We start from the raw sequence: 14,828 nt of genomic DNA, 5'->3' as shown, positions 1-14,828 counted from the left end.
AGTGACCAAACATAGGTTATATTGTTCACATGATGTGTATTGTTTCTCATAAGGAACTACCAGTACACAACTGCTACATAGCAGTAATGAAAAATATAAACGAATGCAGTTGCGTCCATTAATGCAAAGGCTTACAGGTCACAACCAAACTACTACTTCCTTCCCCTAACACCCCCTCCATACTTTGTCTCACCTCAATTCCTTGCGTTATAACACCTGGGAAAGGCATGGGGTGCATGGAGCTTCTTTCCTGAAACTATGATTGATTGAGGCGATTCACCTGAAGCTCTTGATGCAACTCGCTGACCTCTAGAGGACAATATGCAGGACCCGAGCAGAGAACTTGCAGCACATTCAACTTCTCAAAGGAGTAGAAGTCCCAGAATTTTTTTTTTTTTTTTTTTTTTTTTTTTTTTTAATTTACAATACCAATTCAGCAGCTTTTAGCTATTCTTGTATCAATCCACAAAGGGACATCCAGAAGGAAAAACAATAGCCTATTCAAAGGATGTTTGTTTGAGGGAAAGCATTTAATGCTTGAGAGAAACAATATCTGTCGGGCTTTCAAAGGGGCTCTCAGCCAGCTGTGCCACTGAATGGACAAGACTAACTCAGACTTTTAAATGTTTTGTTAGTCTGGAGATTTAATTGACTCCACTTTACCTGCCCAGCCAAACGTCTGCGTGAGCAAAGGCCAGGTTTCCGAGAGCAGCCAGAGGACTGCACGTGTGAAGTAGGAGAGAGCATCTGAAATCCGGGCTTGCTTACTTGATTGCCTGCAACTTTGAGGAGCACCCATGTGTTGAGATCGTTATTGTCTTATTTGAATTCTGCTCCATGTCATTTAATTAAAGATGAAGCAATCTTTAGTTTATTTGATAACTAAGAAACAGGAAAACAAGAAGTAACCACTTACTCCTCCAGTCAAAAACCACCTCTATAGAAGTTTTCATTTTGGGGGGACAAAAATCACTTCCACTTAAACGACCAGCACAAAGCATAAGAAAAAGGTGAGTTTTCTGGGCACCCCGTTACAGGGCCTAATTAAGAGAGAGCATCACAGTAGCTTCATGCTGTGCTTATTGCCCAGGGAAAAATTTCGCTCATGCCTTTGCCCACTCTCAGTTACAAGCCTTTTGCTCCAAATCACACACACAGTGATCGCACTTTACATAATTACATGCTCACTACATCGAGACAGGATGAATTTTCTGCCTAGGACAAACCTGATGCTTTAAGACAAGGTAGAGAGAAAACTTGACCAACTTCCCCCGAAACATGGCTCTGGCCAAAACCGTCGCTGCACCGGCCAAGTAGCACAAAACCCATCGATCCTGGGTGCTTCAAGGAAGACAACGCTGATGTTGTCCCAGCCAACATCATTCGGTGGACGTCAGAGCTCACTCCTAGCTGATAATCAACTCAGATCTCATTTTCTGACCACACAGCAGTAAGGATCAGCTGCGTTCGGTGCCAGGCCAACGCAGCTCTGCGAGGCATCTTTCATGTTTGAAGAGAAAAGAGGAAATTTTGCAGTCAGTTTGATAAAGAAAATATATCCGCAACATCTGGCTGGAGCCCTCAGGTTGCCAGGCTGGGAGGAGCTGGGTTAGCGGGGAGAGCTAGTGACACGGAGCAGGGGTGAGTGATAATTGCGATTCTTGCCTTGCTTTCACCCCTCACAAACAGTAACATAAGCACGTGGTGTTCCTGCGGGCGTAATGACCCAAACCATGGTGCGTCCCCCACTGCCATCACCCGGGTGAGGACATTATTCATCTAATAATATATATTTTGTGGTATACATTAATGATATATTATTTAATGATATATATTTGATACAATGATGCTGAGAATGCAGACACATGTCAGATTAGATGCTGGGGCTTGAGCAGAGCTCGTTACTACGTCATGCGCTCTTGCTGCATGCCTTGGTTTGTCCATGCAACATTTGAATTTCAGGGGAAGGGGCTACGTTCAGATATGTTTTAAAACAAATTCCGATTTTTTTGTTTTGTTTCACAGTAGAAGCTCAGAAGTCTTGAGATATAGCACCAAAATATCACCTCTCATTGCAAAAGTGAGGTTCACCCCATGCCGAGATCAGCTGAAGGCTTGGGAACAGTTTTGAGTTCACCAAAAAGGGAAGACATGGAGTTTACGAGCTCTGATTCATGTGCAAAAGCTCTTCCAATAAGTAACAAGCATTTTCCCCATACATTCCTTACCCCTGCTCAGAGCAAGCCTAGGTGCCAGCCTGGCTAACTGGCCTTCTGCCTTCCTCCTCTGGTGCCACTACTGCTGCTGGCAGGGATGTACTTGCTCTAGCAGCGTTACAGGAATTTAAGGGGGGAAAATATCTAGTGAAAACAAAGCCAGATATTATTAAGAGGACAATCCTTCTGAGTTGGGAAATCTTCTCTCATAGTTATTTTTAATGTTTCCTGCTCTGCTAAAAATTAGCACAGGGGTCAGAAGGAACCCTGCAGTCAAATTTTAACAAATTCAAAGGGCTGCCTTCAATCTCTGTCTCTGTGGTTTCAAAAAATGGTAAAATCTTACATTTGAGAAGGAGGAAAGTGTCAGAACAAAAGAGCACGACAATATTTTAGTATCCCTGCAAAGGGCCCTGGGTCATTAGGCAGCATGGTTTGCAGTGCAGCCAGGGAGCAGGGACCATCCTTTCCTATAGGCTACGCTGTAAATCTTCGCAAGTGGGACAGTGTCTGCTGGCGATGCGGTTCCTCAGCACATTTTTGTATGAGAAGAAAGCTCTGTCGAAAGCTGTGGCCACGCACGCCCTGCCAGACCCGTCACAAGGAAAGTGGAGAATGGCAGCCAGGTTGCTGCGGCTCCCCCGAACTTCCCAGCTGAAGGAAAAGGAGAGAAGAGGGACTGAGAAATGAAAAGTGAGTCCCCTAAATAGCAGCTGAGAACCACTGGTGCTAACTGCAAATGAATCGAGTACAAGAGACATGCTCTGGGATGTCACCTCATCCTCATCCCCAATTACTGCTACTCTCTCCTCCCTCCCGAAAAGTCCTCAGTGCAGAAGCCCTTATAAAAAAAGCAGGTTTCTACTCCATCCAATACCACCTCTGCTACAGTAATCATTTGCCCTTCCAAATAACAGCATTTAAATATCTGTGAAGAGGTAGACTTCACGTATGAATTTAGACATACAAGGAATTATGCTGCCCGCACACCGACTGCAATGGCTCTGAGCCCAGAAGACAAATCCTTGGTGGGAGGTTCCTCCTGCATCTGCCCTGACCTCTGGGGTCCCCGGTGTGAGACCCTGAAATCACATCAGCCTGGGGCACGACACAGCATTGGAAACGTTCCTACCAGAAGCTGTCGTATTTAAGCATTAAGATCATCAAAATCACGATAGCTTCATGTTTAATTATATACAGTGTGGATGGTCTCACTGGAATAGGATGGGGTTGCTTCACAGGGGAACAGCCCTGCACTTAAAAATAAATAAGTAATTTTTTTTCAGCATGAACAGGATTATTAACAATCCTTTGCTAACAGTTTTCTTTGTTTCTTTGTTCAAAAAAAGCTACTTCAGTACTGTCCAACACAAATTCCCCTTTGGTCCATATCTGCATAAAACCCCAAAGCCTACTTTTTCATTACTAGGTGATAGGGTTTTTTTCTTCATTTTTAAAAAAATCATATAGCTTCTACAGTTCTCTTACAAGCACAAAACAGTGATATTGATGAGGCATGATTATTTTTTTAATGTTTGTAATACTAATTGTTTTAACTTTGAAATTAATTTACACTTGTCATGCCACACATCAGTATATTTGCTTTAAAAACAGAAGCAAAGAATAATTGAAAAGAGGGCAACTTCACTAGCTCGGCTGCCCCACAAGGCATACAGGTCTTTTAAACATATTGTCTGGGTAAATCGATAAAAGATCTTTTTTTCTTTTTTTCAAAATCACTAAAAAGAGCAAAGCTCTAAAGCAAGTCCTGATAAACACCCTGTTGCCAGATTTAACACAGAAACCATTTACACACGGCATTCCCTGAGGTCCCAGTTTTGCATAAGTTAAGCTTTAAATACATCCAACCTCGGTAATTTAGGTAATACCTTTTTGCAAACACAGGTACCTCCTGCAGGGCAGGTCCCCCCCCAGGCCATCGTGGCAGGTAGTCCAGGGGCTGCTGCCACCCCCCAAATCAGCCTTGATGGCACCTGCATCCTAACGCAGGCTGACAGCCAGGCACTGGGTCCACAGCTTTCCGCACGCAAGTATCAGCTGATTTATAGTCTTCTCCAAGGCGGCGGCAAGATGTCATAGAAGTAGAAGATAAGCCAGACGTGGGTATTTATTTAGCCATTAAGTTGTATTCCTGGATCAAAAGCTACTTTAGATGTCAGGCTTCATTAGTCTATTTATCATGAGGGCAGCAGGTAAGAGAAATTACTATTACCAGTGGCAGCTCCCCTTCGGGACAGCTCTGGATTTAAAGCCCAGCAGGAGACACCTGTGTAACAGAAGGTGTTGCACAGCGTTTTCATTCGGCTTCCCTCGATAGACCAAACCCTGCTCGTGGTGTAGCACAAGAAGCAAGAGGATTCCGAAACCCAGGCACGGCCACTTCTGCCTATATGTGCGTATTACCCCATGCCTGGAGACAGCTCGGTGTACAAGTTTTGGGGGGAAGAGTCACTGCCATGAAGGTTTTTGAGAGTTTAATGGGAAACCATCTTCTGGTTTGGTTCTCTCCCTCCTCTATTCCATTTGTTGCTGCCGTCCTGTACGGTCTCAGAGCCAGGTTCAGCGAGAAAACCCTATTTCGTTTTACCAGGGAAGGCAATTAGGGGTTCCCCAAAATCCATCTCCTTGCAAACCACAACCCTGCACGTAACATCCAACCCCAGTCTTGGGGGGGGATCCCGATGGGGCTGCTCCAGGCAGTGGGGTGACCTGAGCCCCCCTTGCCTGCAAATCCCCCCAGGCTGTAGCAGTTCTCACCCCTCTGCTAAATTTCTTTCCCAAAAGGCCACCTGAGCACAGCCCAGGCATTGCCCGCAGCATCTGGTGGGGCTCAGCATCACCAAAGCCCCAAAGGCTCCTCTGAAACATTTCTTTGGGGGTAAACAGCATCCCACAGTCCAAACTGACAGCAGTAAATCCCCCAATAGAGATGTCAGGCAAACGATGCAGAGCAGCAGCCTGATAAGAGCCAAGTGTGTGTTAACAAACCAACCAAAAAAAACCCCACAAATCTGTGCTCTAGTCCAAGAAAAAAAAAAAAAAAAAAAAAAAAAAAATCTGTCCTCAGACTGCTGGGCGGCCTCTGCCCATTCTTTGATGGAAACAGAGCAGAAAGGAGCAGTAATTTGCTAAAAACTTCACCCATAATGCAAACCAGACTGTGGGGCTCTGCAAGAGAGCAGCCACCTCGGAGGCTGGGCTGGTCCACGCCGGGCATCCGGCAGCCGCGCAGCCTCTGCAACGAGAGCCCAGCTCCCTTCCACAGGGCACAAACACTTGCAAGGGTTTCTGAAATCCTTGGGAAACAAAAACAAAACAAAAAAAATCCCAGGAAAAAAAAAACAAACACCACCCAAACCCTATCTTGAGAATGTTTTTGGGGCAGCGCCAGGCCCTGCCTGCTGTTCAGCCCCTCCTTTGCATCGCCAGCGTGGGCTCACCGGAGCATTTCGGTTCCCAGCTCTCTTCCCAGACATGCCAATCACCTCCATCAGGGCTTCGTTGTGGAGTTAAGGCACCTTTTCTCCTTTTCCTTAAACGCAAGATATGCCTCCTTCCATCCGTTCGCGGAGCTCCCTCCTTGTTTTACTGGATGTCTTCTCAAAGATGCTCGAGAAAAACACCTGGAAGCAAATCTAACGCTGACCGGTCCAAAGGGGCGGAAAGCAAGCGCTGGGCTGGAGCTGCGTGGGACACCGCTTGCGTTTGCGAGCAAGGTTACTCGGATAAAGTGCAAAGAAATGCCACAACAGAGCCGCTTCGTTCGCTCCTCCTGATGCAAAGGGAAGGGCAGGAGCCACCGCGGCCAACTGCCTCGACTCCTGGGCCAGCAGCTCTCTGCCAGGAGCACCCCAGCATGTCACACCAGCTTATCTGCTGCTTAGCATCATTTCAGAAGCAACAGCTCACTCATCTGTGCATCACATTGCACCAGTTTCCTTCCAAAACAACAAAGTGGTTTTATGGAAGAAAGAGTTCCCCCGACTTCCCCCAAATTTCTGAGGCTTAAATGAGTTCCACGTGTTCTGTGCAACTGCTTGTTTCAAGCATTTGGTTTTCAATTGGGTTTTGGATTTTCTTTTTTTTTTTTTTTTTAATGTCCAACTATGAGAGAGGAGATAGCCTCTGTGGTGGGAATGCAATTTTGAAGTTGGTAAGCAATTGTTTTGGAAGAATATTGACATTTCAAGCAAACACTTCAACCACTTGCTGTTTTATATTCTTCCCCCACCAGCGCCACCCCTAGTTGACAGCTGCTGTTTGGTTTACCTCTCTTTTGTGGTTAATGAGCAAACTTCTTGTTTTTCCTCAGTTTTCCTCTGCCTACAAGCCAAGCCTCAGTACCACATGGCTGTGCCCGAATGCACTGGAAACAGAGACATAGATCCACCAGCTGCACCCGCACTTGAAGCAGGAAACCAGAGGAAAAGCAGCATGAGAAGCCAGAAACCAAATCCCTGCTTCAACCAGGCATCGGGTGGTGAAGGACCTTTTCCACCATCCATATCCCTAAGCCTCCCCCTGCACGAGCCAGCTCAGGACAAGGCGGCCAGCTGGGTCCAAGCCATCACCTGAAAAGCCGTGCATGCCCCATGTCAGAAATCTGTTTGTGCAATTTGGGCAGAAAAGTTCTCCTTGCTATTGCTGTCGGCACCTTCACCAGGCCCTCTCCTCTCCCTGGCCAGAAACACGGGGAGCGCAGAAGATCAACAAATGCATCTGCAATTCCTCTGCTGGGTGAGATATAAGACAACTTCTTATTTCCCCTGTGGAAGAATTACCTCTAAATCAAAAGAAAAATAAACTGCTGCCACGAAGAGCTGGTCTTTACAAAGTCATTGTTGTCTCCACATCAGAGAGCCAGTAAACAGATGTAGCAGGAAAATACGCTGGATCTGCTTTCCTTGCATAAAGCGATTTTCCCCTCTAGGCAAATAATTACGTGAATTGGCCACAAAACTGATATTAAAATAAAATGAAAAAGACTAGAACTACAAACTTTGCCTTGTAAAATGAATATTTGTTACTTCTGTCTTTTGGGCTCTTACTGGGAGAAGTATGCGTGCAAATGACTTCATTCACAGGAGAATTCATGCTCCTTGAATTCTGAATATTTATGAGTAAAGATACTCAGAAGAACAAACACAGGACCAAACCCTAAATTACAGTTATGACCTTGATGAACCTTGCTAAGAAAACTAAATAGCCAGCTTACCAACAGAAGCCTTCATTTTGGGGATGGACACCGATCACATGATGCAGTATTTGAAAATATCTGTCTAGAGATGCCAGATATTAAATATGAAATTTTTTTATTCTGTGCATGCACAACCAACCAAAACACCCACGCAATGTACAGACGCTCCGTGTCCGTGCATGAGCTACCACCCAGGGTCTGGAAAGCATCCACCCACTGTGAAAAAACAGGAAAAGTCTGAGATCCACACGCTCTTCCCTACAGCCCATTAGATCTGGCCACGTAGCGTGGTCTCCCATATCTCACATGGGATTTCTGGCAGCCCTCCTGAAGAGTTAAACCACTGCCTGTTGCTCTGGTTTGGGCACGGAGCAATCTCGAGCTCTGCACGGCTCCTTCTGTGACCCTCCCCGGCTGCACCCTGAGCGTGCCCAAGCGGGACTTGGAGATAATTGCATAGATAGAGGCAACTCATCGAGTCACCAGGCAGTCCAATTCCAAGTTACTTTTACAGTTCTCCTGAAAAAACAGTTTATTATTAACATCACATCTGGTTTTCTGGTGTTGCCATTTCCAAAATGCCTGGCTAAGTGCAAGTCTTGGAGCTTTCTGGTAAACTCTGAGGGACCGCAACGGGACGGAGGAACTGCCACCAGGAACGGGCTTGGGCACGTGTTCCTCATTTCCCCCAGGTCAGCCTGTCTGTATTCATAATACATTTATGGGTCAACACACAAACAGCCTGCACAGACTTTCCCTTGCTAAGTTATCTACACTAATTGAAATTCTTAATTGCTGAGGGGAGAAAACCCCAAACTCCATTGGTTACGGCCAAGGTCTAGAGCTGCCACCAAAGCCCCCGTCACGCTACTCCACTGCACTGGGGTCGTGCAAGTCAAGGAACCAACTTCCCTTCTGCATGTGCTCCTCCAACCCCTCTCCCAGACATCAGCTCAGAAAAAACATTTGGCTTCACTTTATGTCTTGAAAATTAATTAAAAACAGAGTTTATCATCCTTACAAGCTGATTTCCGGCTACAGGCATTACAGTTGACTTCAGTGGATAACTCTGGATTTACAACACTGTAGCAAAAGGAAGACATTAGCTCACTGTACATGGCTCCCAAAATAAAGTTTCTGAAGATGCTGAGCTGCTTAGCTCCAACAGCATCTTAGCGTGAAGTGGACTTTAAATACCTGAGAATGGCCTGTACAAGAATATTTCAATTTTGACTGAGCAATTATTCCCTGGAAGGTGTGCCAGTGTTGAGCAATGCCTGTGTTGTGTCTCTCCTTTGCCATAAGTCCATTATTTAATTATATTGGTGTAGTTACCTGTCATTAGAAAAGGATGCTACTACTCATTATTGAATTATTTTGAGTAACAAGCTGCATTACTTCTAAGCAGACAGAACTTGAAGCCCTTTTCTCCCTGCCTTCCTAAAGAGTTCCCACCATTAAGAGAGACAGGCAGGACGATGCTTGGGCTCTTTCAGGCAACACGAGTGACTTACAAAATTCAGAAGGCAAACATTATATGCTAGAGAAACAAAATTAATAACACTGCTCAACTAAAAATAGATGCTAATATTCTAAGGAAAATGTATAACATAGGAGACAACTCTGTTTCATATCATACTTTTTTTTCTGCAAAGCCTCTTCCCTGCTCTGCTTTTTATTAATGAAGACATGCACATGAAGTAATTCCCCTCATTAATCAACTTCATTCTTTTGGTTTCTTCCCACTTGAAGTGACAACCCTCCATTCGGGATGTCACGTAGCAGAGACTAATTTTAGGGAGGGACAAGTAGCAGAGACAGATGAAACTCTCGAGAAACAGAGACTTTGGCTTCAAAAGGCCTCTCCAGTAGACGGGAAGAGGGAAGGGAATGGGTTCTGATGAACCACAAAGGCAGCATCTCATTGGAAAAGAGAAACATCGTGCAGGAGGACAGCTGAGTAGTTTGAAGGCAAGTATAAAACCATCCCTGCATGGGGCAGGGGAAGGGATGGGGGCAAAAAGCATCACCCAACCATTGCTTCTCCCCTCCATACGTTTTTTTGACTCCATTAAACAGCTACATAACGGGAAGATCCGCCTGCACTGAAAGGTCAGCTGCAAAGCCTACTTGCAGTTCAGCTCTTCCATCTGCTCCTCATTTTCTCTTTTTTCCTCCTGCCCAGATGCAGCTGCCCGCCCTGCTAACGTAAGCAGCTGAAAGCCCCGCCGCATCAGCCCTCTGCACAGCCAATCCCTCTGCTCCCCTCCCAGCTTTACGAGGGCAAATGCCCCCCGACACGCTGACGCACTGACAGCACATCAAGTCGAGGGGAGCCACTCGGCAGCGCGGATGCTCCTTGCTTCAGAAAGCATGGCTCGGGACAAGTCCCAGGGGATCCCGGTCCCAGCGCCTGGGTCTGCCCAACAAGAAACACATTTCCATCACCGCGGCGGCCGCACATCTGCTTTTGCTCTGCTCCGGCACGCCCTTGTGCAAACCCGAGCTCAAACTTCAGGGCTGCGCTTCGGTTTGGGGATGGGCGGGGTGGGCTTTTGGCAAAGGTGTCACCCAAATTTTCCTCATCAATCTGATCTAAAGGCCGCTGTCGTCTCTTCAGAAGAGCTGGCGATGGGAAGCACCAGAGCAAAACGAAGCAGTTAAACCGGCGGTGGCTGGCGGCCCTCCTGCAGGAACACCCTCCACGGCAGCAGGCAGACCTCAGCACGCACTCGGACCCGCGCAAAGCCCGGAGAGAGGACAACCGCGGCTCCACCACCATACCCACAGCCACTGGGCAGGTCCCCCAGCAGGGGACTTGCCGACACAGCCGTACCACCAGGCAGGGCTAACCAAAGGTAGAGCAGGTTGCTCAGGACCTCGTCTAGAAAACTGACGTTTTTCTCTCCTGAACGGCTTGTTTTGCAGCGGTTTTTTATCCCTGTTTTTTCCTTAGAGACCGCTGCGTCTCTAATGAATCAATGGAGCCCTGTAATCAATCTGTAATTATCAATTATTCTGGGGTTTCTGTAGAAAGGAATCATTTATCCTGTAGTTTTCAGTCACCGATGCTGCCAGTTCACCCCAGGACACGATCCGCCACACACCGATGTGTTACTCCAGCCCACCACCACCAGCACAAAGAGCCAGAGGAACATCGTGGTGTCCAGCAAGAAGGACCACGCAGACATCAGATGAGAAAAGCGACCTGCTGGTTCTCCTCCATCTTCGGGGTAAAGCGCTCTGCTTCCCCCCCAGAAGTTTTTTTAGGTAATTTTCTCCAAAAAGGACTTTCCAAGATTAGCGTTTTGGCATCCAAAAGAGTAAAAGCCTCCCCGCTGCCTTCATTTGCGTTCTTGCAAGCTCAGGAGGTGCAAGGCAGGCTCTCAGACTAAGCAGATTTGCCCCTTGAAACTCAGGAGCTTATGATTATCACACTGACACCATTACCATGGGCAAATTACACAGCCAAGATAAGAAAAAAACCGAAAAAACTGCCAGTGCTTTGGACACTAAAGAGATCTTCTGCCTTTCTCTGCCCTCAGCTCTCCACAGAGCACACACACGCACGACCCACATTCAAGTCCCCGCAGAACCCAAATGATATTCAATATAATGACTCTTAAATTGGCTCCGAGACCCTTCTTCCCCCCAAGAGCCGGTTCTCTCAGCAGCTAAAGCGAGAAGCACAGCGAGCCGTGGGCTTCTGCCTCGTTCATCAGTCACCGGGGTCTGGGTGAGCCCGTGGGAGCCGTCTCTGCCCGACCCAGGCTGAATGCAATTTCCCCTGTGTGTAACTGGATTACCTGCAGAGCGGTTTTTATGTCGCAATTTTGTTATTTGTTAAGTGCAGTTACAAATCTGACAGCCCAAGTTTCACCCTTCCGACATCAGCTTTCCCCACCTGTTAGAAAAACCCCGAAATGGATTAGATTATTGGCCAGGGGCTCAAAAAAAGTTTTAAAAGCCTCCCCAGCACTGCAATTAAAAAAGAAACAGAAAGTCTCAGAAAAGACAATCTTCAGGCAACCTCTGAAGCAGCTGATACTACAAAGGCACGTGTATGGCAGCACGAGTTCGTGCCTCACCACAGATACCAAAAAGGCTCTTTTTTGCTTAACCTGCCCCTGATATCAAAAGTCCATGTTAAACTAATCATCTGCACAGCCTTTGTCCTGCTGTCAAATTTGGCTGAAATGGGCCAGGTTCAAAAGTTACTGGGGAAAGAGGAGAGAAGACAGACCCATGCAGCCCTTAGCCCATAGGAACCTACGTTGAAATTCAGGCTGAGTTATATGCTGCGATCCACGTTCAATGGGATGTCAAAACCAAGTCAAACAAGACCAGAAAAGCAACAAAACCCGACATTCTTCATCGCTGTTATGGTAATGTTAGTAGGCTACGCCATAGGTCTAAAAATAGAAACTAAATCCTCTCCAGGGTTTAAAAAATAATAATAATGAACCTATAGAACTTCATAAAGAAGAAACTGTTTCTGCTGTAAAGTTTTATTGCAGGGCACAAACCCCTCCCCTTAAGATGTTAACTATCAAAATATTGAAAGCATCTTACAAAAGCTGTTTTCTCTTTGGGCCCTGTCTCCAGAGCTCTGGTTCACTTCATCCCTTTAAAGCTTCCATTGCTTGCAGGTCGGTTATACACCAGCAGCTCACAAATAAACTCAAAGCACTGCTAGCCAAGGGATGCACGTGTCACCACACCTGTCTCTGACACCACTTGCTACTTCTGCATTTGCACCACATTCACCTCCTGAAACAGCTCGGAATTTGTTTGATCACCCTGAAGGGAACTGAATAATTAAATTGATTTGACTACACAACTGGATGTAATAAAGCCTGTCCATATGCTTCTGCTGAGTAAGACTCTCAAGGCTGTTTTATGTTTAGTTTCCTCCTTCTTCAGGTATACGTATTGCTTTGGAAATGCAATTATCGCCACCTCCTTATTAGATAAAGCTAATTAGCATAGCCACAGCCATGTGGATGCAGTAACTCAGTGTTTGCTGGGTTTGGCTCAGCCAGTTTTACAAAGTCAGGAATAAGACCAGCCACACAGCTCGCCTGGACTGCAGGTCCTGGAGGGAAGGAGAGAGGAGGGAAAACCTCTCGGCAACAGTAACACCATTTCCCCGGTGCAGATACGGCAGCAGAGCTGGAGATCGCTGCCAGGCCCTGACACCATCCAGGAGAGCCGAAGCAGCACCAAAATCCCTCACCAGGAGCTGGGATGGGTACAGTGCCGGGGCTGCCCACCCGGACAGGCTGGGGGTGATGCTCCGTCCTAGGGAAAAGTCACTATTTCCCCCCAGCGTTTCTGGTTTTCAGAGCTCTGCAACCAAACCATACGCACAAGCTTTGCCAGAATACGACTGACACAGAGAAGGGGGCAAACCTGCCATGGGCACTGCTAATCCAGAGGCGGTTACCCACATCCCCCAAGAACAGAAAGCCACCCTAAAACTGCCATTAAACAGCCCAATTAGAGCAAACTCTCCCATCTTAATTTGTAATCAATTAAACTCTTCATTTCCAACAAACCACTTGTACATTTGTATAACCTCCAGGGCCAGGCAGGCACCGCCTGAGGGAGACAAACCACCGCTCTGCGCCCACCCCGGCCCTCCTGCCCTCCCAAATCAGCAGCCCTGTTTGCTCACAGACTTCCCCACCCTTCCCTCACACTAAATTTTTTGAAATTGGTGAAGCCCCGGGTGCTTTCGTGTTAGGGATGCAACAGCAGCGCAGATTCGTTCTGCAAAATTAACCCCATCTCGCACCGCTCCCCTTCTGCGGCCGGTGCTGCTGGGGAAAGAAACGCTGCTGTCTTCCCCAGGGAGGCTCACAGGGGTCCAGGGGGAATGAAAACTGAAAACAGCGCTCTCTTTCCCTTCCGATCCTCCTTCCCTTGAGCTCCCAAGTCCATCACACACAGAAAACTCAACAGATGTTTCCGTGGTTTATGGGTGTTCAGGGGGAACCGGGCCAGGGCATGAGGTGGCAGAGACAAGGACTGAGTTTTCCTAACACACACTCCCTTTGGGGGGAAGGAAAAGAAGGAAGGAAGGAAAAGAAGGAAGGAAGGAAAAGAAGGAAGGAAGGAAAAGAAGGAAGGAAGGAAAAGAAGGAAGGAAAAGAAGGAAGGAAAAGAAGGAAGGAAAAGAAGGAAGGAAAAGAAGGAAGGAAAAGAAGGAAGGAAAAGAAGGAAGGAAAAGAAGGAAGGAAAAGAAGGAAGGAAAAGAAGGAAGGAAAAGAAGGAAGGAAAAGAAAAAAAAAGGGCATCAACCACAGGAAGGAGAAGGCTAAGTACTTTTCTTTACCTCATAAATGGAACAGCAGGGCAAATAGCCAGGAAGACCCTTCCAGAGCATCAGGCAGTGCAGGACTTGCTGCACCCATTGAAAAAGCACGAACAGAGCTGGAAACGTGCTGTGAACACGGAGGATCTAGACAGCGCTTTTTACCAACCCATCACAATGAGCGCCTAACATGGGAGTCGCTCCCCGACGAGCCATCGAGCCCCTCGGAGCTGGAGCACCGCGGCCATCCAAGTGCATTAACGGGGACGAGGGGAACCAGCCGGGAGGCTGCACTTTGGGATCTGGCCAGAACAAGGTCTCCCTCCTCCTGCGGAAAGCGGCTCAGAGCCTTTAACAGCCCCAGGTCACCAGCGTTATTTCTCCCCGAGAAGACGCCTCCCTCTAACACAGACATTTCAGTGGTGCCCACGGGCACGGCAAGGGCACCAACTCCCAGACTACCCCTCCTCCTCCTCCTCCGAGCCTCTGCAAAATCTCTCCTTGCCGACAGGCTGGGCAGGACACCTCTGCCCCCAGGGAAAATTTTTTTGGAGATTGGTGAATGAGGACCTCTTTCAACACCTGAAGCTCTTTCACCAATGTCCCCAAATTTGGCCACCTCCAGCTGCGAGTGGGACAAACCCCAAAGCCTTCACTGACTTTGCAGTCCAGTGAACTCTTAGGCAAGAGCACAAATAATACCATGAAAGGGCTCAAGTATTTCACCCCTATAAACATTAATGGAGAATACTGCACAGGCTCCTGCATTTTACGGCTGAATCCCTCAAAAGCTATCACTAATGAAAAGGGAGGGAAGCAAGATAAAAAAAAAAAAAAAAGAGACAGACCAAGACAGGGAAAGAAAATCAAGTGTCATGGAAAAGATGGAGAGGACCACGGAGAGCAGATTAGAAGAGAATAAAAATAAAAGGAATAGCGGAGTTACCGGGTAACCATCACGTCCTGACTGCCCCTGTGGTGGGGGAACAAGTGAGATAACAAGTCAGTCAATGCACCCGTAGCAGCATCACAACACATAGCAGCAGGCAGGAGACGGGGCCATCAGCTCCCCAGCCAG

General features: G+C 47.2%; 1 protein-coding gene across 3 annotated transcripts in view; it reads right to left on the bottom strand.

Annotated features, from left to right (window-relative positions):
* COL23A1 (collagen type XXIII alpha 1 chain) overlaps positions 1–14,828 on the bottom strand; it is a 203,122-nt gene that overhangs the window by 38,051 nt on the left and 150,243 nt on the right. For all 3 annotated transcript variants that reach the window (XM_041119310.1, XM_029997837.2, XM_041119311.1), the window contains exon 5: positions 14,697–14,723. In XM_041119310.1, the coding sequence (XP_040975244.1) occupies positions 14,697–14,723 (27 nt within the window). The remainder of the gene's footprint in view (positions 1–14,696; positions 14,724–14,828) is intronic.

This window comes from Aquila chrysaetos, chromosome 22 (assembly GCF_900496995.4).
Source record: "Aquila chrysaetos chrysaetos chromosome 22, bAquChr1.4, whole genome shotgun sequence".
Lineage (NCBI taxonomy): Eukaryota > Metazoa > Chordata > Aves > Accipitriformes > Accipitridae > Aquila > Aquila chrysaetos.
Note: the sequence above shows the minus strand (reverse complement) of the source record. Positions and strands in the feature narration are given on the sequence as shown.